Source organism: Lissotriton vulgaris, chromosome 1_1, assembly GCF_964263255.1.
Source record: "Lissotriton vulgaris chromosome 1_1, aLisVul1.2, whole genome shotgun sequence".
In the NCBI taxonomy this organism is placed as follows: Eukaryota; Metazoa; Chordata; class Amphibia; order Caudata; family Salamandridae; genus Lissotriton; species Lissotriton vulgaris.
Window position 1 is genome coordinate 816,350,157 of NC_141685.1, and position 26,410 is coordinate 816,376,566.

General features: G+C 44.4%; 1 protein-coding gene across 1 annotated transcript in view; it reads right to left on the reverse strand.

Moving 5' to 3' along the window:
- EDEM3 (ER degradation enhancing alpha-mannosidase like protein 3) overlaps window positions 1-26,410 on the reverse strand; it is a 570,354-nt gene that overhangs the window by 159,093 nt on the left and 384,851 nt on the right. Inside the window, exons 14-16 of the mRNA XM_086957104.1 lie at window positions 19,027-19,192; window positions 5,077-5,231; window positions 4,029-4,182 (exon numbers count right to left, since the gene is read on the reverse strand). Of these exons, the coding sequence (XP_086813230.1) occupies window positions 4,029-4,182; window positions 5,077-5,231; window positions 19,027-19,192 (475 nt within the window). The remainder of the gene's footprint in view (window positions 1-4,028; window positions 4,183-5,076; window positions 5,232-19,026; window positions 19,193-26,410) is intronic.

Here is a 26,410-nt window from a genome sequence, read left to right on the forward strand (position 1 = left end):
CGTAGAATATTGGGTAAAAGTAAAAACGTTCAGGGTAATCCCCCGGGTCGAGAGCGACCATAACCTCCTAACGTTGGAACTGAATATCCATCTAGGCGCACATACTACACAGAAGATAGTGGACCCCTCCCAAAACGAGAATTATCTGCAAAAGGCGGGAGGTAGACGAATTGGTTGGGCGAAGGTAGCACTAGCCCCAGATATGTTAGCCGAAATCTTAAACCATGTAGCAGGGGCTCTATTGGCGGCTAGTGACCTGATAGGGACTAATTTAGACCCATCGAGTCTTCTGGGCTTCCAACGTATCCATAATGAGCTTGTTGCGGCACTGGTAGGATACTTTTATACCTCCAAGCCAAGTAGGCCCGGGGCCCGGAAGAACGAACAACACTGGTACAACAAAAACTGCAGGGAGGCAAAAAATATCCTAGTAAAGGAGGTTAAAATGGGGTCACCCGGTCGGATCAGGAAGGCTCGACTAAACTATAATAATTTAGTTACAGAGGCCAAATCTGACTGGGAGGCGGACAGGTGGGATAAGGTCAGCAGGGCCCTTGCTACCCGGGACTATAGATCCTTCTGGATTCTGGTAGGGGGGGGGGGGGATTGGTGAGAGAGAAGTTAGCCATATCACCCAGTCTTAGTGAGGACACGTGGCTTGCCCACTTTAAACCCCGATATTCGCTATCTCCTCCAATTGAGCCAGTTGCTGTATTGGAATTAATGAGACCACTGGCTCTTGAGCCCTCGAGGGGCATAACCCAAGTTATCTACCCGTGCACTTTGTTGGAAGTAAATGCAGCACTAAAAAGCCTGGCCGCCTGGAAAGCTCCAGGTCTGGACAGAATCCCTGGTGACCTTTAACGGTCTGAAAAAAGGGTCTGTGTCTTGTTCAATGCCATCATGCAGGGTTTGGATATTCACCGTACATGGTTGGGTGCGGAAATTATCCCCATTTATAAAAAGGCTTCCCCCCTTGACCCGGCAAACTACCGACCCATCACTTTGATCGACGTATTGCAGAAGATCTTCGCTCGAGTCTTACTGTTCAGATTGCAGAATTGGATGGATGACCACCACATCTTAACTTCCCTGCAGGCAGGATTTCGGGCAGGAGTATCAACGATCGACCAACTGTTCAGGCTCAAGCTTATTTACTGGAGGACAGTTGTTTTAGGGGCCGGTAGTTTGTTTTTGATCTTTGTGGACCTTAGGCCCGCATTCGATCTCGTCAATAGGGACAAGCTTTGGGCCCTGCTTTTGGAGTTAAGTGCCCCGGCCTACTTGTGCGACCTCTTTAGAAGGATGCACAAGGGTAATTACGCCAGGGTCAGGTTTGGAAAAGGTGGGGAGCTGACGGCCCCGTTCCCTGTTGACAAAGGCGTAAGACAGGGGTGCATTCTAGCCCCCACGCTCTTTTCCCTATATCTCAATGGGCTGATCGCACATCTGGCAGGGACTAGAGACTTGGACTCCCCCTGCCTGGTAGGACGGAAGATACCAGCACTAATGTTCGCGGATGATACCCTCCTATTATCAAAATCTTTTGGGGGTATTCAGCGAACATTGGAGGCTTTTTGTGATTTCTGTAGGACGAGGGACTTAGAGATCAATGTTTCCAAAACCAAGTATATGGTGTACAATCTTAAAAAAAAAATCAAACTGCCCCCATCCTCTTATGGATGGACTGCCCCTGGACCGGGTGTCAACATTTGACTACTTGGGGGTCACCCTCAATGATAAGATGGATTGGTCCTCACATGTTGCCAGGGCGAACCTGAAACTATCACAATCCTCGGTGGTATTTTAAAAAATGTTAATAATACATCTCAGAAACTAGTGGGTCCGCCGGTTGAGATATATAAAGTACAGGCACGAGGGGGCGCGACCTACGGGGCGGACCTCTGGGGGCACGTTAACACACCCTCACTTTCCCTTACGGAGAATAGCTTCATCAGACGGATCCTGCGACTCCCCATTAGTACTCCCTTAATTCCCCTAAGGTTCGATTTGGGATTAGTCCCCATACAGGATATTATTTCGAACAGTCCACTCCTATACTGGAGAAGGCTATGGGCCACCCCAGAACTAGGGAGCTACAGAAAGGACTTACGTGACCTCCTGTCTGTAAGTGGAGCGGGAAAGATCCCATGGCTGAGTTATATTAAACATCTTACTCTAGCACTTGGAATGGGGGATCTGTGGACGTCCCCAGAGGCGGCATGCACCCAGATTTCTAAAAAATCTTTGAATCTGGCCTTAAAGCAACATTGCCATGCTAGTATAATTACAAATCAATCACTGGGCAGGCTGACAGAGTACTTTCTTGATCACAAGGTACTCCCAGGATTCGAGAAATTCTTGGATGATATCCAGCCCTCGCTGGCCAAGAAGCTGTACATCCAATTCAGGCATGGCTCCGGCTGCAGAGGAGACAGATCAGCACGTTCTGCTCTTCGGCCCCTCGTACCGCGGCACGAGGGCCAAATGGATAGTTCAGTTCTGCAGGTCCAGGGGTCTTAGAGACTTTAGGGCAGTACTGAGAATCCTAAGAACGGACACTACGGCCTTGGCAGTATTTGCAACATCAAGGTTTCTTATATCCATGTGGTACACTAGATGTGCAATTCTAAAAAGAAGTCCAAAACCATTGCTTAATAGCTAAGGGTTTTTCTCCCTGATCTTGGTAAAGGTACCCACTATGTGGGGCCCTATTTTTTATCCATTGTTTGTTATTATGAGATGGGTGTATTGCTTTGTATTTTTTCCGGTCTTGTACATTTTGCGGCACAGTTTCTATTGTGATGTTTTTAAATAGCTTTTAACTCTTTTTTTTTTTAAACTAGAATATGGAATTTGTAAATTGTCTTTTTATGGTTTTTAACCGAAATAAAAGCTTTGACTGACTGGCAATCTAATTGATGCAGTAGGGTCATATAAATTATGCTGCAAAAGACAAATTATGTGCCACATTCTCTGCCAATATTACCTTCACCTAATTCAGCTAAAAATAGCATTTTTGTGAAATTTGAAAAGGCTGCAACAGATTATGTGTAAATATTGAAGATTCATAATTATGCAGTTAACACAATCACAGAATCATATAAATCCAATGGTCCTCACTATATATTCATATATGTTGTTATGTGTACTTGTAAAGCGCACTATCAGCCGCAAGGGTATCTTATCGCTCAGTAGGTGTATGAGCCTAGCCTGATCTATGGTAGGTTGGTTAATTTAAAAGCCAGGTCTTCGGCTTCTGGCGGAATTCAAAAAGAAAGGAGGTGGCTCTAATGTGGAAATGGAGGTCGTTCCACGCTTTCGGAGCAATGTAAGAGAATTCTCGTCCTCCTAATCTGGTTCTGTGTAAGCGTGGGATATTGGTGAGTAAGGTGGAGTCCTGCAGAGCATGTGTGCATCTACACACACACACACACACACACACACACGCGCACACACGCACACACGCACACACACACACACACACACTCACACTACAGGATCCGTGATAGTCATAAGGGATCTTGCACGTGGACAGGTTAACGAGTATTAGTCACGATCCCCTGGTGAAGTACAATTTGTTATGTTTAATGTTCTACAATAAGTATGAACAGTTGAATGTATATTAGGCCTTGACAAGTAACAGAAACTCCTTTCTAACAATGATTTAGAAATAAACACCTTAGTCTCAGCTGTGACATAAAAGGATCACTCCTTACTGATATTATTTGTGTATTGTTCAAACTACACATAAAAAAATCAATACATTATGTTTGAGAAAACATAGGTATCAAATTTACATGACGTTTTTGTTCAGTACATACATCGTAATAAAGAGGGTTCCAAAGCACTCCACATGAGAGTTCATGTACAAAAGGAACAAAAATACTGATAGAAAATGCAATTGGAAAGTCTAAAGGATAACAGACTTTAAAACAAAGAAACGTGGGAAGTATTTGCTTTATGAATTAAATTGCTTACATGGGATATCTTTAATGGTACAAATGTTAGACATTCTACGGCCTTACCTGGTTGGCATGCTGTACCAACTGTACTCTGCCATCCTTGAGGTGAATCAAACTGACCCCCATCTTCCTCAGGATGTCCAAGTGCTGTGTGTTACTGGCCATGAAGTCCCTGGCTCTCAGAGGAGGCTGGAGTCCACCACCGGAACTCTCCTCTCTGAAACAAGCAGGAAAGAGTATAGTCATGTATATGAAATGTCACACTTTTTCTCCAAAATATAAAAATTAGGAGCTAGCCCTAACTAAAGGTAAAACCAGAGGAAAAAGTTTAAAAAATTAGTTTTCTGCTATCTAAAATTAGCATTTAATAGAAAAAGTTAAAATCATATTTGACAGCAAAATAGGTAAGTAAAATATTTAACGTAATGTTTGATCTGCAGAAGAGAGTTCCTGTTTTTCTGAAGGATGTGGAGAAAAAGATGTGTTGTTCAAGTCCTATAATGGAAATACTTTTTTGGTGCAAACACATTGACATGAGAAAGTGAGAATTCTGGAGACTAATAGTCTAGTATGTACTTTGCACTTCAAGGCTGTAAATGCATAAGGAAACACGTATTTGCTGAACTAACCACTGTTAAATTATGGATTATCAAAATTGAAAATTACAGAAAATCTGAAAATGGCAATACAGAAGGAACATTAAGATACTAAATTACCTATTTACTACTTTTTATGACGTGGTCTCCGCCTTTCAGTTTCATGCATGTCAACAAAAGGCAGATTTAGGTCTGAAACTATATTTCAATAACAGTTCTAAAAATGGATGTGCATGATGGGGGCATTGCATGGGAAAAACCACCTATGGACCCTCATTTGATTCTCTCGCTGCACCTGGAAAAAAACATTTCAGAAAGTATGCAACATTCTTACTGCATCTCATTTGGGATTCAACTATAGACTTTATGATTGCGTTTCATTGAAAGTTTACGGCTTGTTGTAGGTCACCCAGAAAACCCCTCTTATCAGTTGAGTGCAAGCATGAACAATGTCTAACTGCTCTCAATATTATTCATTTGGCTTTTTATAGAAGAAAAACTATTTTATATCTTACACTCTGGTGGCAACACGAGGACAATTGCTGTCCACCACATTTTTCAGAGGCTCACGGATACTCTGAGCATACATTGGGTCGTTTGGAAATAGGATCTGAGTGTTCGGACACGACCAGTCAAAGTTACTATCGTCCAGCTCAGTGTACTCACTTGTCTGTAATTTAAAAGAAGGAAAACAAGTTAATGTAAATTACCAATCCATGCCCTTGTATTTAATTTAATATCACAAAAAAGAGACCATTTAGCAAACCCATTTCCGAATTATTTGTCTCCTCATGGTGGTAAAGCGAAACCTTTAGCTAAAAACAGAATGTTTAGAATGTACTAGCATCAACAACACGTCAATAATGTACCACTGCTCTAGGTAACACTACAATAACATCACATTTCAGACTGATAAGGTCCTGCTGAATCCATTCTTGGTAGACAATACTTGCCTCATTTGGTTGTTCAAAATAAATATTTTTATGTATTTTAGACATTTTCTTCAAGACACTGTCTGGAGCACACAAATGAAACAGAGAAAACAGACCCAATTCTTAAACATAACAGATCATTTTTTTGGCCAAAGGAAACAGCATGTGGCACTTGATTTAGCTTACTCTAAGACTATGCGTAAATAAAGGTTGCAAGACTAGTTCAAAAGCACAGTATAAATGGCTCGACTAGAAAAGGTAGGGTGCGGTCATAAACAGGAAGGTGTATGTTCCATAACGAACCCAAGTTTGGGAGCGGTCCTCAAACTGATATATAAACAGCTGTAAAAAGCATATTTTCAGGAAGGAGAAAGTCTTAACTTGCCCACTTCTGGAAGAATGCCCAAAGAAACGCAACAACTGCATCCTTTTAATTGGGGGCCAAATAGGATGTTTTATGACGGATTAAAAATCTTGTTAAACAAGCCGGACAGTCTTCATTTAAAAGCAGATTTTTGAGAAAAGAATATGAATTAACGAGCTCCAGAACAGAGTGGCAATAACTTGCAGCTTAATGAAAATATTGAAAACAAGCACATCCAAATTAAAATTCCAATAATGAAACATATACTGTTTATTGAAACAGATAATATCAGTTCAACAGTATACATGGGTGTAAAATACAAGGAAAAACAGTTATGAGTTTTACTAAATGTGTATAGAGTAACATGAAGACCAACTGACCCCAATCACTGTTAGCTTTTGCGCACTTTCACACTTGTGACTTATTTGACATCCCCATAATGACTTCAAAATCTCTAAGCTCTTTGATGAACAGAAACATTAAGCAGGAATTTCAGTATGACATTCTTGAGCTCCTGTTGCAGATAATCATATGGCCTGCATAATATTCTTCAAAACTTCACAGGATTTACTAATCCTCTGGAAAACGAATGCTCATCTTACATAGAAGATGAGGAAAGAGCCTAGTTCCTGCCCTACAAAGGTTTGCCATGTCAACGCATTGTTTGAACACTGACAATTCTCCCTTTGCTATGGTGGAGGAGTAGGAATTACATGATCCAAATTTGGCAAGACCAAAGAAAAACAAATAATTTTACCTGAAGTTGGAGCACCTGTTTAACGTCATAACATTTTGATAAATTACGCAAAACAGTGAAAAAATAAGATTTCACCAACTAGTCTAGGAGACTAGAATCTCTTGTGAATTGTTTTACATTCCAGGATAGGGTGAAAAATAAAAAACACCAATTACTGAATTCCATAACAAAACGTTCTATCTTTGAATTACTGAAGACAATAATTAGAACTTTCCAACTGACATCCCACTTGTATGGAGCACACAATTCTTAAGAAATATTGTCATCACATTTTTCCTACCAGGAATATAAGCCGAAAACAATTGTCAGCAGTTTGCATCCATATGCCTGACTGAAAACAAGATGAGATTATTTCCACCCTACTGCACTACCCACATCTATTGTCCTTGTTTAGAAAAAACACTGTGGTGGTTTCAAGATGCCATCTGAGTCAAGAGTGTCTGAAACCACCATTCCGTAGCGACAAGACAGCTGGAAACATGTTCTAAGCCCTGATTTAAAGTTCTATTTCTCTCTCAAAATTAAATGAAAAGATGTCAGAGGAATCTTGTCACTGTACTAATAAACTGAATTATTCCATGGCATCAGATGAGACTTAAGGTAGACAAAAAACTAATTTGTGAAGCAAATTGCAATACAGGTGTGGGTGGGAGCTTGTGGCAAGCCAATACTACCAGTCAGGAATAGAAGAGGAGAAATGAATAGAGTTACTTAAGCGCAGCTGCAATTCTTGTTGAATAAGCATTACCATTTCCATAACCCGGTCTGTTTACCGGGGGTGATAAACTGTTATGCGTGAGTCAATTCATCTGGCTAGATACTGTTTTGCTAAAGGTCTACCCTTATTTGAAGAGCCAAACGCAGGGAAAAGCTGTTTCTTCTAACGAAAATTATGTCTTTTAAAAATAAAACCAGAGACATCTTTTAATGTCTAGTGAATTAAGTGTCATCTTTGCTAGAGTGGCAGGGTTTTTCAAGAATATATTTGGAAAGATGTATACGGATTCAGATTTACCTAGGATTGATGGCTAAAGACACCTTGTCCTTTATGAATCACAAATATGGTTCCTTACAAGGTAGGTGTAACGGTCAGTACGAATTGTGGCCAGAACGTGGGGGGTTTGTAATGCTTATGTACAATAGAAAGCTCTTCTCATTCCATGTCAGTTGCTGGGAGCTGTCGGTGCTGGCGTGCTTGTAATTCACTTACTCTCCAAAAAGATGTTATTTCAAATAAATAATAAATCGCTGTTGTCCATGAAAGAGGATAAGCAGAAGCTTGACTATAAGCTCTTCGAATGGCTCAAAAGGTGGTCAAATTAGCACTATTAAGACCGTGTTGAGCTCATAAAATTGTAACAATCTTGAATTTAGAGTAACGTATCTGAATAAAGCCTTTGTTAACTCTTATCAGCCTTGCTGAAAACAAAGTAGGCTTATCTGGTCTTCAGAGATTTCTTGAAACTGATGCCAGATCTACTTTAAATGTGGCATGTCTAAAAGCTGATTTGGCTAGTTTCAGGGCATAATGTAATATCTGGCAAGGGAATAGATAAACAGGGTCGAACTCCTTCATTCTTGCTCATAGTATACTGTTTCCATTTTAAGGCATATGTCTTAGAAGTGAATGGTACTCTAACCACTCTAAGTAATTTCCTACAGTGTTTAGGCATGCTCATATTTAGGTCTTGATGAACCAGGCTGCCAATTGAAGGGACTGAGGATTGTGGTGAAGTATCTATCCCTTGCTTCTCACCAATATTTGCACATCTGGTTTGAAATGTATCTGTTTGGTCTGACATGTTCCACAACTCTACGTATCAATGCTGCCATGGCCAAGCAGGAGCCACCAGAATTACTTAACATTGCTCTCTCAATTTGCACTGCATCATAGTAAGTAGAGGAATAAACTGAAATGCATACATAAACTTTCTGACCCAGTACATTGTGAAAGCCTGCCCTTGAGATCCCAGGCAGGGTCTGTTGTGAACATATCCCTTTCAGGTTTCCTCCACTTTTGTATTACCATCTCCAACAGCATGTAGTCTATCTCTCATTTGGGGTTGAGGATTGTACGATGTTACAATGCAGGCATTTACCACACATTTCTTGCAATGCATGCATTTACCATGCATCTGTCTTTATCCAGCAGGTAAGTATAGACGTTGGTGAAATATATGGATGTACCATGTTACAACGCATACCGTTACAACTACCTACTATTACAACGCGACCATTACAACGCATACCATTACAACGCATAGCGCTTTGAGGTGCTGGATAGTGGTAAGTATAATTTACTATTCTAACTCCAGTCCCCGTGGACACTAGGGAAGGTGTTGAATAGTAAATTATACTTATTCCCTATCCTAGAGCGCCCCCCAGCGCAATGCGTTGTAATGGTATGCGTTGTAAAAGATGCGTTGTAATAGTAGGTAGTTGTAAAAGATGCGTTTTAACGGGTGTATACCGAAATATATACATATATATATATACATATACATATATATATATACATATATACATATACATATATACATATATACATATATACATATATACATATATACATATATACATATATACATATATACATATATACATATATACATATATACATATATACATATATATATATATATATATATATATATATATATATATATATATTACCTAGTGGCAGTCATCAGTAGGTAGTTATAGTTAGGACCTAGTTTCCATAGGAAAAGTGTTTTTGTTTTGATAATAACTGTGGCGCAGTTTGACGGATCTTGACGAAATTTTCAAAATTAGTATTCCAGTCACGTCATCTGTTGTCGCGAAAGTTTTGTTATGATCTATCAAGCGGGGGCTGAGAAAAAGGAAAAAGGTTGAGTCCCAAAATACGTTTGCCTCATGTAATTTCCCTGAGGGATTTTAGACACAACTACTGCCCGAACGGCTGAATGGAATTAAACCAAATTTGTCAGAAAGCTATATCTTGGTCCAGAAAGAGTGCTTTTTGTAATTTGATGCAAATCTATTCAATAGTTTTGGAATTCTTACAGTAAAAAGATTTATGTAGATCTAGAGACGTGGATCTGCCAGTGATCAGGGCGGAGTTGCGGATCCACGCACCACCAGCAAGGCAGTGATTGGCTGGCCGCAAACAGAGGAAAATTGCATCTGCATCAGGACATGGTTCCCAGGGGGGAAATACAATGCAAAAGTGGTAAGAAGGGGTCAGGGTTTTTTTAGGGAGGTTTGGGAAGGGGTCTGTGAGAGACCCCTTAGGGGCAAGAATTTGTACAAGGATTTTTTGTTGAGCGCCTGAGGATCCGCAGTCATCATACTATTCTGCTGGCACCCATTTATTTGTGGGGGTAACGGGTGTAGGGGGTCATCTATCTCCAGTCACTGATTGGACTGCATTCAGCTGTAGGTTTGATACACCAGGGGGCTGCTAAGATTCAAAGGGGTGTTCTAGTATGGAGGGGCCTTCCTGTGATGCCGTGTGCCCAGAGGGAGTCGTGTTCCTTGTGGTGGGCTGAACTCACATGCTACGCCTTGTTCCCCCAGGGGAGCAGCTGGCCTCGCAGTGCATGTAGCGCTGGCTGTGTGGGGCGGTGCCCCCCTTTCCTCCCGCATTTGGTCGTCATAGGAGCGAGATTGGCAGACTGGCTGTTGGACGAGATGGGAGAGGGCCAGCACAGGAGGGGTGTTTGTGGGCTGCAGCATTCGTCCACTGGTGCCTATTTGTATGCAATTCAGATTTTTTGGGCAATACCGTTGCGGATGCAGCACTTATATGCAAATGACTTGTATATAAGAGGCAAGAGGCCATCAAGCGGCACAGCAGCACCATTCCAGACCTGCTTATGTCAGTACAATGTATCTAATTTTGCACGTGATCTTGACCAGAGCTCCTCCAAACATTGGAGTCAGTGCGCTCTAATTTCTGGAACATGGTTGGGTATAAAACAGGTTGAGATAATGTTACTTAACTGTGTGCTCGAGCAATTCTTGGGCCATAATGAGATAGCGCAAACATGTAGAGGATGGTTTCCCATCCAACCATGCAGGGTGCTATTTTGTGTCCATCTTTCCAGCAACAGGTAGCGACTTGCTAGAGAGAAGATAACATAGAACGGGGTGGTTGGGATGTCAGGGCATATGTGCCTAGGCATGTCTTTACACACTGGCACAACACCGCAATAATCTGCAGAAATCCCCAATGTCTACCAGGCATGCTAGGATGCTAAAGGCATTAATTGTCTATTTATTTTTAAGAATACACCGGTGAACAAGTAAGTCAAGGCACATGGGGGAAGCAGGGTATGCGTGTAGACTTCAGACAGAAGCAGCCTGGAGTGGCCGGCTAGTACATGGGCAAATTTACGACACCTTAGAAGGACTCCTTCAGCAAAAACTCGAACTGCCAGGCATAATTTAAGGCGCAGAGCCAAGCAGGGAGACACTACGTCAAGCAGCCCCTTTGAGGCGTGCACGGAGAAACAGTCAGAGGTGGGGGTGGGGGTTGGTTCAAAAGGTCCTCTTGGGCCTTGCAGTCCTGCTCCTGTGGGAAAGCCTGCAAATTCACCCACAGCTGCAACAAATGTGGGGTTCCAAACCCAGCAGCGTCTTGCAACAGCAGGTGGGAGAGAACCTGCACACAACAGGCAGGACAGTTTAGCACCAACTGATAGACAAGCCCCCACCCCCATAACCACCTTTTGCAACCCAGTCAAGAACACAGCTGCCACCAGCACCTGTAAGGGCACATCTTTCATCCCAGACTGCTCCCTGTCCATCGCCAGCTCAACGCTAATCTTTTCTCCCATTGCTCAGAAAATATCCTAACACCAAAGACGGCCTATTGCTGGCGAATGGATTTGTAGAAGGCTTCAGGATTCCATATGTAGGCTCATTACAAAGCAGGGATGCAGACAACCTGAGGTCTACTAAAGAGCTTCCCTCAGTGGAATAGGAGAAAGTCACGAAGTAACTAGCATTAGGGCGAGTGGCAGGACAATTCCCTTCGCCCCCGCTGGACAACTTTATGGTTTCTGCCCTTGGAGTGGTCCCCAAGAAAGAGCCAGGGAGTTTCAGACTGATACATCAATTGTCATACCCAGAGGGTAATTCAGTTAACCACAGGTTGGAGGGTGGGCTTTGTTGTGTCACTTACTGCACGTTTGATGTGGCAGTAGACATGGTAAAGATAGTGGGCAAGGGGGTTTTGTTAGCAAAGGCAGACATCGAATCAGCGTTCCGCTAGCTGCCGGTTCACCCAAGCAGCCACCACCTGCTGGGTTTTAAGTTGAAGGGGCAGTTTTATTATGACAGGTGCATGCCAATGGGTTGCACAGTGTCCTTTGCTTACTTTAAGGCCTTCAGCTGCTTCCTGCAATGGGCACTCTATTGGTCTTATGGTGTAAAGGGGGTGAGACACTATTTGGACGATATCTTGTTCATCGGGGAGGAGAGGACATGGGACTGCATGGAGGAACTGCAACATTTCCAGGGACTGACTGAACATCTGGGAAAACCAAGGGCCCAGCGCAGGTCTTGATGTTTCTGAGCATTGAGCTAAACACGGTAAAGGGTGTGTCCAGACTACCGGTGAGCAAGGTGCAGGCCATGATCCAGGACATCCAGACATCGATGGCGAAGGACTAAGCATCCTTGGGCGCCATTCATAGCCTCCTGGGTAAACTGAAATTTGCATCAGGGGTGATCCCAGTGGGTAGGGTTATTGCCAGAAGGCTAGGCAGGGCCACAACTAACGTTAAAAAGAAACATCTCCTATTCAGACTTCGCAAAGGGTACAAAAACAGGACCTCAGAATGTGGGCAGAATTCCTGGCCGACTTCAATGGCACACTGATATGGAGAGCCTGCTGGGCAGGCAGGCCAGAATTGTGCCTTTTTACAAGGAAGGTTTTGGCGCAATAATGGGGAGTAAGTGGTGCGCTCAGAAATGGCCTAACGGCCCAAAAGGAAGATTCCAGGCAATTTAACAGTCTTGGAACTATTTTCCATAGTGGCAGCCATCCATCTATGGCCATAGGCCTTGGCAGCAAAAAGGGTTTTGTTTTGGTTAGATAACATGGCGGTGGTGCAGGACAGATTTAAATCTTCAAAATGTCTACTGGTACTCTGCCTACTGAGAGAACTAGTGAGAGCTTGCCTGCATAACAATGTAGAGTTTCGGGCTCGGCACATTCAAGGGGTTAAGAACGTGGCAGCTGACATTCTCCCTCTCGTATTCAGTGGCTCTGTTTCTGGGAGGCTTTGCCATGAGCGAGAGCAGAGAGGACTCTTTTCCTGGCACACCTCTGGCAGCTACTGCAGTGGATCAACGTTTAATGGAACTGGGCGAACTGTCTCTCGCACTGGGGACGAGGAGGCGGTAAAAGTAATGCGTCTCGACTTTCTGCAGGATATATTAATACTGGAGCACAAGGTGAAGCAAACAAGTTACTTACCTTCAGTAACGATATATCTGTAAGAAATATTAGTTAGTGCGAGATTCCTTACCTTAGAATTACGCCCAGGAGTCAGACTGGATCCGGAAAGTTTTTGTCAGCAGTACCCCTGTGCGTCGGTAGGCGTCGTCGTGCAGCTCCGCGTACGTCGTTGGCGTCGTAGTCGCCGAGATGACGTCGCTGGAGCTACTTAGATGCGCCCATGTCAGGTCTGTACACAACATTCCGCCTCAGGAACCCATGCAAGATATTGACCCCTGGTGTATTGAAACTAGGGCCCTGAAAGGGATGACCATAACCCTAGAAATCAGTTCACAGAATGGGGAGGATGAGTGGGGCGGTTAGGAATCTATCACTAACTAATGTTTCTTACAGATCTATCGTTACCAAAGGTAAGTAACTTGTTCATCTGAAAGAAACACGTTATTGATAGATTACTTACCTTAGAATAAATAACCCAGCAATACCAACGCCGGTGGTGGGTCAGCGAACCAAGATCACACCAGAAAGTCACAGAGAACAGATCGGCCAAATAAGCCGCCTCTCTGGACTGGACTGTCAAGACAAGAATGCTTAGTAGAAGTGTACAGCAAGGCCCACGTGGCTTCCTCACAGATGTCTTGCAGGGGGCACCTTGTAGTCGCCCTGGTAGAATGAGCGTGCAACCCCACTGGAGGTTAATTTTTAGCCAGAGAATAACAGGCCTTGATAAACAAGACGACCCAGTGGGAGATAGTCCTCGTGTACAGCCCAGCCTTTCTTGGCGCCTAAGTAGCCAACAAAGAGCTGCTCATCCACCCGGAATTGTTGTGTGCGATTCAGGTGAAATGAGAGTTCATGTTTTGGGTCCAGACGGTGGAGCCTCTCTTCCTCTCTGGAAGGGTGCGGACGTGGAAAGAAAGTGGGCAAGGTGATAGTTTGCCCGATGTGGAAGGCAGTGACAACCTTTGGCAAAAAGGAAGGACGAGTGCGAAGAACAACCTTATCTGGATGAATTGACAGAAAAGGAGGCTTACAGGAAAGAGCCTGGAGCTCACTCAAGCGCCTAGCAGAGGTGATGGCAACCCGGAAAGCAGTTTTCAAAGTCAATAAAGTAAGAGCATAGTTATGAAGCGGCTCAAAGGGATCTACTTGTGGGGATGAATTGCTCCTTGCATGTGAGGGATGCCACCCATATAAAAGGGCACAACTTAGATCAAGTGTGGACCTCTAATTTGGAGATCTCCACTCCCCTGATAACTCTGTGCGCCTGGTCAGACCACCATCTGATCAGATTCACTCTTTGATGTACTCCCCACCTAAATCACAATTAGTGGAGAATCATATGTCCAGAAATTGGAATAGAGTAGATATGAACCTTTTTCGACTAAGTTTAAAGTCCGCTTCTCCTCCCCCAATAGGAGATCTTCAAATCCAGGCAGAGAATATTAATCTATGGCTAGATTCAGTCAGTGCCTGTGTTGCCCCCCTAAAAAAAACAAGATTATGAGACCTCACGACGCTCAACGTTGGTTCTCGGACGAGCTTAAATCTAAGACATTAGCACTTAGACAAGCAGAACGCCAATGGCCAGGATGACAGAATACAAAAATCTGATTACCCAAACTAAGGCTAGCTACTTCTCTCCAAAAATAATTGATGCATCTAAAAAATCTTCTCTATAGTTGACCAACTTTCCAAACCCGATAGAGTCACGCCTGGGCCGGTTTTCTCGCAGATTTTATGTGACTCTTTGAATTCTTACTTTTTAAAGAAGATCGCCATCATCAAGGCTAGTATCTCTTTGGTGGCATGTGGTCCACCTGCCCCATAAAACGATCTCTGCCCTCATCTTCTTGACAGAATTCCTCCGATCTCGGAAGAAACCTTCCTGAACCTACTTAAAAAGGTATGTTCAGGCTCTCCCCTGGATTGCTGTCCCCCGCATATTCTTCGAGAAGCATTCAGTACTTGCTCTGATCCTCCGGCTATTGTTAAATAATTCTCTTGAACTTGGCATTGTCCCGGACTTTTTTAAAAGAGCAGAGATTATCCCAATCTTGAAGAAGCCGGGCGCCGACCCGTCGGCTCTTTGTAACCATCGGCCTATTTCATTGCTGCCTTACCTGGGTAAAGTTTTGGAGGCCCATGCAACTAATTGTTTTAGCTCTGTTGTGGAACACTTCCAGGTCCTCGACACTCGCCAGGCTGGTTTTAGACCTCGCTGTTATGGACTTACTCAGGGGAGGAGCCCTGATTCTGCTGGATCTATCGGCGGCTTTTGACATGGTCGACCATGGTATTTTGATCGACCGTGTCAGGAACGCTGGTTTCCAGGGGCTGGCGCTTAAGTGGCTTTCCTCCTTCTTGAGCAATTGGACACAAGCGGTGCGCCTTGCCAATTTCTCTTCTAATAAAAGAGACATTACCTGTGGGGTTCCCCAGGGTTCCTCTCTTTCTCCTCTTCTTTTCAATCTTTATCTTCTCCCCCTAATTCACTCTTTGAGGGAAAGGAATGTCAGTATCTTCAACTATGCTGACGACCTTCAACTGGTGTTTAATGTTGATTCATCCCCATCATCTGAGTCGAACATCCAAGACACAATGGTTTTTATAAGTAACTGGATGAATAACAACCAGCTGAAGTTGAATCCAGAGAAAACTGAGCTTATCCTCACCGGTGGGTAGGCTAACCCTTGGCACTCCAATTTTTGGCCCCCTAAACATGGTAATCCCCCTACTCCAGCTGTCTCCTCAAAGATTTGGGGATTATTATTAGTAGTGATCGGTCTATGAAAGCCCAAATCAGCTCGGTAGTTTCTGCTGGCTTCTTTCAGCTGTGGAAAATAAAGAAGATCAGCAGATTTCTGAGTAGGGAAGCCATGATTGCGGTCATTCTGGCTTTAGTGATCTCCCGTCTGGATTATGCTAACTCCTTATACGTGGGCATTCCAGCTTACCAGCTTCGGCGTCTTCAGCTAGTTCAAAATCAGGCGGCTAGGCTGATTTTTCATCAGCCTAAACGGCATCACGTTAGCCCACTAATGAAAAGCTCACACTGGCTTCCAGTGAGCAAGCGGTGCATTTTTAAGATGGGCTGTACTATTTTTAAAGCATTACATGGTAATGGTCTGGCTTTCATCTCGGAGTGTCTCCACTGTTATACTCCCTCTCGTAACCTCAGATCTTCTCATCTCAATCTGCTGGAAATTCCCTTAGCCAAACGGAAGAAGTACGGCGGACTTCGGTTCTCTGTTCTTGCAACGCAACTTTGGAATTCCCTTCCTGTGGCGCTAAGGTCTTTGTCCTCTCTTGCCCAATTCAGGAGGCAGCTAAAGACCTGGCTGCTTACCCAAGCATACCCTGATTGAGCTGCCTCTTGCCATGGTCTTTATCCTCACTTGAGCGCCAAGAAACCGTTGGTGTATGTGCGCTTAATAAGTGCTTTTAACATAACATAAGTAAGAACCAAATTCAAGTCCCACTGAAGCATCACAAACTGAATAGGAGGGAAAAGGTGGGCAATGCATTTGAGAAATCTATTTAAAACAGTGGACTTGAAAAGAGAGGGCAGATCAGGGAGCCTGAGAAAGTCCGAAATTGCAGAAAGGTAGCCCTTAATAGTTCCCAGAGAAGAGCCGTGCTGGGCCAGTGAAAGAAGGAACTAAAGGACTTCTGAAAGAGGGGCATAAAGAGGATCCACAGCCTTTGCCGTGCAGCATGCCACAAATTTGCTCCACCTGCAGGAATATATCGATTTAGTGGAGGGATGCCTGGCTGCCAAAATTATATTGCAGACTTCAGGAGGCAAGTCAAATGGAATCAACTGTCGCTGCTAAATCTCCACGCATGTAGGTGGAGGCTGGGCAGGTTCAGGTGGAGGACGTCCCCTGCTGCTGCGACAGAAGATCCTCCTGAAGAGGAGGTCGGATCGGAGGATCCATGCTCATACTGAGTTGCTCGGGATACCAAACACTTTGAGTCCAGGACCGGAGCCACAAGAATGACGTGGGCCCGGTCGTGCCTGATCTTTTTCAGCACTCTGGGTAGAAGTGGTATAGGCGGGAAGGCCTACAATAGACCGCAGCTCCACTTGTGACAAAAAGCGTTGTCGAACGAGTGCTGCCTTGGAAATTCCAACAATCAGAAGTGATGACATTGCGCGTTCTCTTTGGTGGCGAATAGATCTAACCAAGGCTCTTCCCAGTGTTGAAAGACCCCTTGCACCACCTCAGAGTGTAGATGCCATTCTTGATCCAACATGCACCAGCGGCTAAGTTCGTCCGCCCTGGCGTTCAAAGAACCTGCCACGTGTTGAACCGACAAGGAAATGCCTTGACGTTCCAGCCATGTCCAGAGACGCAGAGCTTCCTGACATAGGGTCCACGACCCCACCGAGCCTTGCTTTTTGCAATACCACATGGCGGTGGTGTTGTCTGTGAACACCTGCACTACTCTCCCCTTGACAGAGGGAAGGAACGCTTTCAGTGCAAGTAGGATCGCCCTGAGCTCCAGAAGATTGATATGGAGCCTGAACTCCGCCAGAGACCAGAGGCCTCTGATCTCCACCTCTCCCATGTGGCCGCCCCATCCCAGTTGGGGTAGGGACAGTGATCTGCCGCTGACCCAATGTTGGTTCGTGAGTCACCACTGCAACTGTTGCGCAGTGCCCTCAGAGATCTGGAGGTGCTCAGACAGGTCCCCTTGATGCTGCGCCCACTGGAACTTTAGGTCCCACTGCAGAGCCCGCATATGCCATCTGGCATGATTAGTCAGCAGGATGCAGGAGGCTATCAGGCCCAGCAGCATCAAGGTCATCCTGACAGAAACCCAGGACAAGGGCTAAAAGATCGGAATCATAACCCAAATGTTCCGGACTCGCTGTTCGGGAGGATAAACCCGAACCTGTGCAGTGTCCAGAACCGCTCTGATAAAGAGGAGCTTCTGAGAGGGAATCAGGTGCGACTTTGGCACGTTGGAGAACCCCAGCAAATGCAGGAGGTCGGCCGTAGTCTGGAGTTGGGAGACGACTGCCTGGGGCGAACCCGCCTTCAACAACCAGTCGTCGAGATAGGTGAAGACTGAAACCCCTGTTCTGCGCAGATGAGCTGCAACCACCAGCAACACTTTCGTGAACACCCGAGGAGCAGTGGTAAGGCCAAAGCGGAGCACGATGAACTGAAAGTGCTTGTGGCCTACCGTGAACTGTAGGTAACACCGGAGGGCCAGCAGGACGGGAATAAGAAGATAAGCGTACTCAATCCAAACAAAATACGAGGGATTTCCCCGGACTATAGGTACACTCTCCCAGAATACTGGTCCACTGGAACACACAGTTTTCTGCAGGTGACCCATATATGTATCAGCTGCTGAAAACCTTTTTTACCTCTGATGTACTGTTTTAAGACCATTATAAATTGCAAGCGCTGCACAAGGAGGGAAGCTCTATTAAACCAATCAGCTCTCAAAACACAAGGAAAAACAAGCTTATTTCAGGGGTGACAAAGTAACAGACAGTGCAGCTCACAGAAGGGGAACATTGGTAAAGTCAATTGTAGCATACTTTAGTAAGTGAAAAAAGTGGAACTGGATTTGGTGGCTGGTGACAGGTGAGGCTACCCTCATGCATATACAGAATTCACAAGGTCAATGACATTACAACATTTTTAAAACAGTGTTCCTAGAGAACTGTTATGCAGTCCAGCTGAACTGCTCAGGCAGATGACAACCATTTAGAAAGTCAAGCACAACGACTAATTTAACAGTACCCAAGGCCCTATTCAAACATTAACTCAACCAAGAACTCGAGTCCCTCTGTAGATCTTTCACTGCAAATAAACTGCGTATTGTACTGTTACTAGTTAATCAGCTGCTTTGATAATAGCTGCTGAAAACAAACATGTTGCTTGCAAATAATAAATGAAAGACAGTTTTGACTATGAATGTTAATACTGATAAATTCCATACTATTGTTTTCTTTGTGTTGGCGTGGTTTGCAGTGGAGAGCCATAGAGGTAACAGATGAGCCTCGGTGGTAAAGATGTAATCTTCTATATCAAAAATTAAATCTTCTTTCTCAGAAAACAGCAGATAAAGATATTTAAACATCTCAGCCAGGAAGAAAGAATCCATTCTAAACAAAACAAAGAAATATAACAGTTCATAAGCATGTAACAGACAAGTGCCAAAACATTACACATCATAACCCAAACAATAAACATACAACATCCAGTACTTGCCCAATAGTTTTAGTTCTGACTAACATGGCTTTTAACATAGATGCATATTATGCCTCTGAGTGGGCGTCCAGTAGCTGCAGATTTCAGAAAGGCAGTTACAAAAGACATGAAACTAAGCATGCCTTTCCAAATGGTGCAAACATTGTGGGACAATAGGAGGGTTACTAACGGGCATGACTCAAATAGCTCATGAAGCCCACACAGAGCCATCATTGCTGTATTTCATGTTTGGACTGACAACAGGTAAGGTCCCTATAATACCTGCCCAGTGCATTAACCGTTTCTCCCACCATGATCAGAACAAGCGTCTGTCTATATAGACTGCAGATTTTGCCCTAAGATCATGATGCTGCCATCTCCATATATTTGCCTGTAGTCAGAACAACAAATACGGTAGTTGGCCACACAAATCCGCCACACCAACATTTCACACCGTTACTCCAAAAATATGGGAAAATGAAAGCCAAAAATCCAGGGACAGACCTAGTCCACCTTTAAATAAGATGTCTGAGAATGAGGGTTTAGGGGACACACCATTTTAGATTTCAAAAATGAAGTTCAACAGTACAAGGAAACAAAGTACTGAAGAGTTTACACACTCCTGCACGGTGTGTTAATACCAGACGAGCAGCTTCATATATAAACTGAGAGGGATTCGGGATTGCAATTAGCAGAACATTCCTGCAATGAACCAATGTTTATTAAAGGAGGGTTTCAGGTTGTGGTGCATCGAACCTTTGGTGCTTTGTATATGTCAAAGTCAGCAACAACTTAAGGTTTGCATACTCATTGCCTATTTATACTTCATTTCATCCCAACTCACCCAATAAGTCCTAAAAACTCAAACATATTTAATCGGTATACAGCACATAACAAAAAAGCCAATGCATACTATAGGTACAGATTTCAAAAGAAAATACATTCTGTGCTTGATGCAAACAATCAAACAGAAGGAAATCAAGTCAAGACCACATTCTGCTTACTACACTGTAATGCAACCCATTCTTGACTGTGCCGAAGACCAGTGCATCAATGTTTACTTTTTAAGAAGGAAGTCTATGAGTCAGCCACTGCCTCTTTACATGGGAGTCAGAACTGCTATGTGAAATGTCCTAGGTGCTGCCGATCTGATTATACTAAAATTCTCTAAACTAATGATGTGAAAGATCCCTGTGGGAGTCACATAAGCGACTCCCTAAATTCTGAGCGGACCTACTACTCTGAGAACCTCTCTTAAGACACCACAAAACAATAAATAGATCTTATTGCAAGCAACCTTGTGTCACCAGTGATTATCAAGGACATAGTTACCTCACAAATCTTGGTTGAAAACCTTTGCTTTTGATAAAGTGCAAAACAAAGCCAAAACAAGCATTTACAATGCAATAGGTCTTGGGTTAATTAAGTTTGAGCTATTGGCATTGCTAAATATGGCAACACCAACTGCAACAAAAGTCTATAAATTGTAGGCCCAAAAAATGTGTATTTATTTTTGTAGCAATGGCTGCATGCTGCGCTTTAGATGAATATGTTTAAAAGTATAGTGTGCCATACTGCGATTGCTACAATAGTTAATTGTGGATACGTTAACAAATGATGTGTGCACTGATGGCTGGTGGTGTGTGTGTGCCTGTAGAAATTGTGCACTGATTGGTGGTGGTGTGTGTGCCTGGTGGTGTGTGTGCCTGGTGAAAGTGTGCACTGCCGGGTAGTGGTGCGTGTGCCTGGTGGAAGCGTGCACTGACGGCTGGTGGTGTGTGTGTGTGCCTGGTAAAAGCGCGCACAGACGTCTGGTGGTGTGTGCCTGGCGGAAGCGTGCACTGACGTCTGGTGGTGTTTGTGCCCGGTGAAAGCATGCACTGACAACTGGTGGTGTGTATGTCTGGTGAAAGCGTGCAGTGACGAATAGTGGTGTGTGCCTGGTGAAAGTGTGCACTGACGGCTGGAGGAGTGTGCCTGCTGAAAACGTGCACAGCTTACAGCACCACTCAACCCCAATGCCTACATCACCACTCAATCCCCACTGCGTACAGCACCACTCAACCCGCAACGCCTACATCGCCACTCAACCCGTAACACCTACAGCACCACTCAACCGTCAACATCTACAGCACCATTCAACCGTCAACGTCTACAGCACCACTCAACCGTCAACGTCTACAGCACCACTCAACCGGCAACGCCTACAGCACCACTCAACCCGCAACGCCTACAGCACCACTCAACCAGCAACGCCTACAGCACCACTCAATCCCCACCGCGTACAGCACCACTCAACCGTCAACGCCTACAGCACCACTCAACCCGCAACGCCTGCATCACCACTCAACCTGCAACGCCTACCTCACCACTCAACCCGCAACACCTACCTCACCACTTAACCCGCAACGCCTACCTCACCACTTAACCCGCAACGCCTACCTCACCACTTAACCCGCAATGCCTACCTCACCACTCAACCGTCAACGCCTACAGCACCACTCAATCCGCGACGCCTACCTCACCACTCAACCCGCAACGCCTACCTCACCACTCAACCCGCAACGCCTACCTCATCACTCAACCCGCAACGCCTACAGCACCACTCAATCCCCACCACGGGAGGGGGCTGCACATTAAGTGATGCACTTCCTGCTGACAGTCGAGGAGTGCAGTGGTTGTCTTCTCCTGGTGGTTTGGGGTCTTTGATAGTAAAGGCAGCAGATTGAGTGCACCCCAAGGCGCCAGTAAAGTGTTTTATGGAAGTGGTTTCGCTTCCTGTGGCAGACCGTGATTGCAGTGGTTGCCTCCTCTAGGTGACTTGTTTTCTTCTGACAGCCAGGGCTGCAGGTGAAGTGACAGCTTCCCTCGGGCAGTCGAGAAGTTCAGTGGTTGTTCGCTTTCGGTAACGCTGTGAAGACTCCAGTAGTTGTTTTGTCCGTGTGACCGTCTGACAGTTTCCCCAGAAAGCCTGGCACTGCAGAGGGTGTCCCCAGGCCGTCCCCTGACAGACAAGGGTTCAAGTGGTTGTCTTTGGAGAGATGTAGTATCTTAATTTCTCACACGGAATACTCAAGATCTAGATGTAACGGTATGAGGCTGGAGGGAGAAACCTGGAATAATTAATGCTATAAAATATATTTGATTGCAGTGCAATAATATGGATCAGCTGCACCGTATGAAAATGAAGCAATACACAGGGCGCCTGTAACACTCGAGCACACTGCAACGGAACTAAGGAGACAGGATAGAGCAGGAGACCCCGTTGGGTCTTTCTTTCAAGAACAAGAGGGAAAGCGTGGACGGACATGTCTCCTCCTGCAGCCATCAGAAACCCATCCCTGGCTGCTAAGTCAGCTACATTATTTCCTCGCAGATAACAATGGTGGATGCCAGTGAGGGGGTTCTTTGACATATTTTCCAGAGTTCTGCTGCAAACAAACACATTTAGTGGTTGCATCCAACCAGATAAAACTGAAACAATCTTGGGGAGCAAGCTCATTGGGTTTAGAGCCTGCTGCAGAGATCTACGTGCAATGTATAATTGTATCCTATGCTAAAATCAGAAGCCTCCATACCTTTAAGGCTGTTTAAAGGACGCCAAACTCTAAGTCACCCAGAATAACATTCTCAGGAGACTCCGTAGAAACGTCACAAGACAAGAGTTGAGATCCGTGGCCCACGTCAAAGATTTTGGGAGGGCGTGGAGCAATGTTCCCTCTAATTTGTTTCCTCTGTGTGCGGCAGTGTAGGGTCTCTGTGCAATTCAGCCGTGCCAATGTGCGCCAGGAACTACACCGCACGTTGTGCAGCGCCAAATATCACTACAAACGTTTGCTTAAAACCCTAGCAGCCCAGCACTGTTAAGAAGAGACATTTTATTCCTCTGTCTGATGTAATATTTCCTATACATTGATTTACACACTATGATTCAGTGTCTCTGTGTAATGTGTATGCAATGTAAAGTGCTTAACACCTTACACTAGTACGAGTGGTGCTATTAAACAAAATAAATATGAAAGAGAGAGGGGTATTGGAGACTTGAGGGTCACTGTTAAAGGTTGGTAATGAGAGTATCCGTGGCTGTGGTGGTCATTGGGGCGCCAACAAACATTGTCACAGCAGGCGCCACCAGCACTAAAGCCGGCCCTGCTCAAATGGCACTAATAATTACAGTGAAATTATGAAAACATCCCACATTTTAATTTGAAACCTTGGCAGCTATGTTGCTACATTTCTTTTCTTATTAGGGTTGGGCTGCGGGGTGATTGTGTGCATTTGTTAAGGTTTTCGTGTTAATTGCAGCTCATGATGGGTGATGCGATTAACATGAAAACTTTAACAAATGCACAGGGACATCTTAAGGATTTTGAGTGCCAGGGCCAAACTTATTTCCGGGGCCCCTGATTTGAACAGCTTTGGATTTATGATCCAATTTCAGCTTTTTCATGTCCTTTTTGGTCAGGTCACCGACACTGCAGAGGTACGCTGGTCCAAATTCTAACTGGGCTTCCATGTAATATTCAGGGATAGTTGGATGTGTTTTCAAAATTGTAACATAGCCTGAAGGAAAAGGAGAGGAGACTAGTGAGCAATAGGATTTAGTGGCAGAGTAAGGGAGAGAGAGAGAGGAACAAAGTAGAACAAAAAGTCAGGGCGCAAAGACGAGAAATGGGGAAGGGGTAATGGAGAAATGGGTAAGAGAAGGACGGAAAGAAAGGCATCCAGAGGCTTTGGAGAACTGGGAGGGAGAACGGAAAACCGGTAAGAGAGAAAGCAAAGAACAGGCAGTGAGTGGAAAATGCAGACAAGAATGGGGTGGGGAGAAGGGGAAAGTGGGTAAACGTGGAGCGGGACTGATATGAGGAAGAAAAAAAAGGAGACGGCGAGAGCAGCTGGGGAGTGGAAGAAAAAAGGACAAAAGATATGTCATAGAAGACAGCAAGTGTGGTATGGCAATGCTTCAGAAGTAGCGTCTCTGCATATTGATGTGGGGGTGTTCTATAAGGAGCCTTTTTTTGCCATCTTGTCATTTCTAAATGCTTGCTCTATGTAACCGTGCTCACCTGAACAAACTAAGAAGGGTGGAAGTTTGGTTAGGCCTTTCCAAGATTTTTAATCTTGCCAAGATGCAGGTCTGAGCAGATGGCAGCTGCAAGCGTGTAAATGACTGATCCATCTGTTGGGAGTATTCTGTTCACTAACACTTGCTTCCCTTCTCTTTTTGAAATTCAGGGGAAGCAACATTGTTGTGGTGCCACCAGGGCTTTAAGTGGAAGCGTTTTCAATATTATATGAAAACCGTAGTTGCTGCGTATTTATCCCATGCAACTAACAACCACTGACAAAGCCAATAGTCCGACTTGTTGTAGGTATGAGGTTACTTGTTGTATCATATATCTGGATGCAATGACAGAAACAGGAAAAAACAAGTTGGGGGCACACTATGCCAAGCACAGAAAAGTTTAAAAAGTCACACAATCACCCCGCACCCCACTTCTATTAAGAAGAGAAATACAGCAAGTCTACAAACACGGCCTGTGCTTTACACACCATGTTTGTAGAATTGCTGCATTTCTTTCCTTAATAAAGCGCAGCTGCATGGTGATTGTGTGCCTTTGTTAAAGTTTTCGGGTTAATCATAGCTCTCGTCTGGAGCTGCAATTAACAAGCAAACTTTCAGATGAAGTGAAATGGGATGACTAGGAGTGGGCAGTGCGCTTAGAAGCTTTTATTGGTGAGAACAGTGATCACTGAACTGCTATCCAACTTTCAAATCCTTGAAAAAATACAACCTTAGACCAACATTACAACACTGACGAGATCTGTCAAAACCTGCTCCATCACTGCACTGGTACATCACCTGGTCCCGTGGAATGCTCAGGTCACAGAGCATCCTGCATAAAAAACACACTCTTTGAGATGTAAGTTTCTCAAGACAATAATAGAACAATAATTAAGACCCTAAAACAGCCTCTGCTCCTCCACTGCTCAAGACTACTGTTACCATTATCAGTGTCTGACTTGTAGGTATGATCAGGGCTTTAAGAGGGCGGGGTCACACCGGTGCTGAGCACTTACTTTTTTAAAGGGGGCCTCGAAACTGGTCTCTAACAGGCTCTGTTTTATGCCCTGGCACAGGCAGTCCGTTTTTTTCCAGACTGCAGTGACAGCAGGAACATCGATGTGCGCTTGCTCACACTGCTCACTTCTCACTAGTAGAGAAGCTAGGGCATGACGTCATGCCTGGTGAGCCTTGTAGGTAGGGTGACCAGGAGTCCCAGATTTGTCTGGACCCTCCGGGTTTTCCAACAGTTGTCCCGGCAGATTTCGGGAAAAGTGGCTCATATCCCGTTTTTTTGAGAGGGTGAACTAAAAACAGTGAGAGGCATGTTTTTTGGTGTTCCAAAGCAGGGCTAGTAAGCAACTGTTATAAGTAAGCAGTTTAATTAACAGTCATGACGCTGGTTTTAAAAATTACATTTTATTTATTTTCTTAGTGCCTGCTGTGTTTCTATGAGAATGAGGACTGTCATTATTTGCCACTTTATTGATATACATTTGTGGTCCTTCCTCTATTTTTGCTACATGTCCATTTTTTGGGGCCGCACGCTCTAGTCACCCTACTTGTAGGTGATGGGAAATCCTTTAAAGAGAGTCATTTTCTCTCTGGATTTCCCTTCTCTTTGTGAGACTCAGGAGCAGCAACATTGTTGTGGTGCCACCAGGGCTTTAAGTTGAAGCATTTTCAATATTACACACAAGCCATAGTTGCTGCTTATTTATCTTATGCAACTAACAACTATTGACAAAGCCAATAGTCCTGAATTGTAGGTATTTTTTTATAAAGTTTTATATAGCGCAAACAAGATCCCGAAGGATATCAGATCGCTTTACAATATGATGGGAGGAAGGACAAAAATGCAATAACCTTATCAAGTAGGAGGGAGAGAGAGTATGTAATGGTTGCAGATTACAGTACAATTGCACCCAGGAGGGTAATACAATAAACAGGTGTAAGCGTGCAACGAGGGGGGTCACAGTATGCAGTAAAGAAGAGCCGTATCAGATGGAGTAAAATGGTAGTAGGACCAATGTCAACCGGCACGTGAGCCTATCCCTAAGGGTAAGAA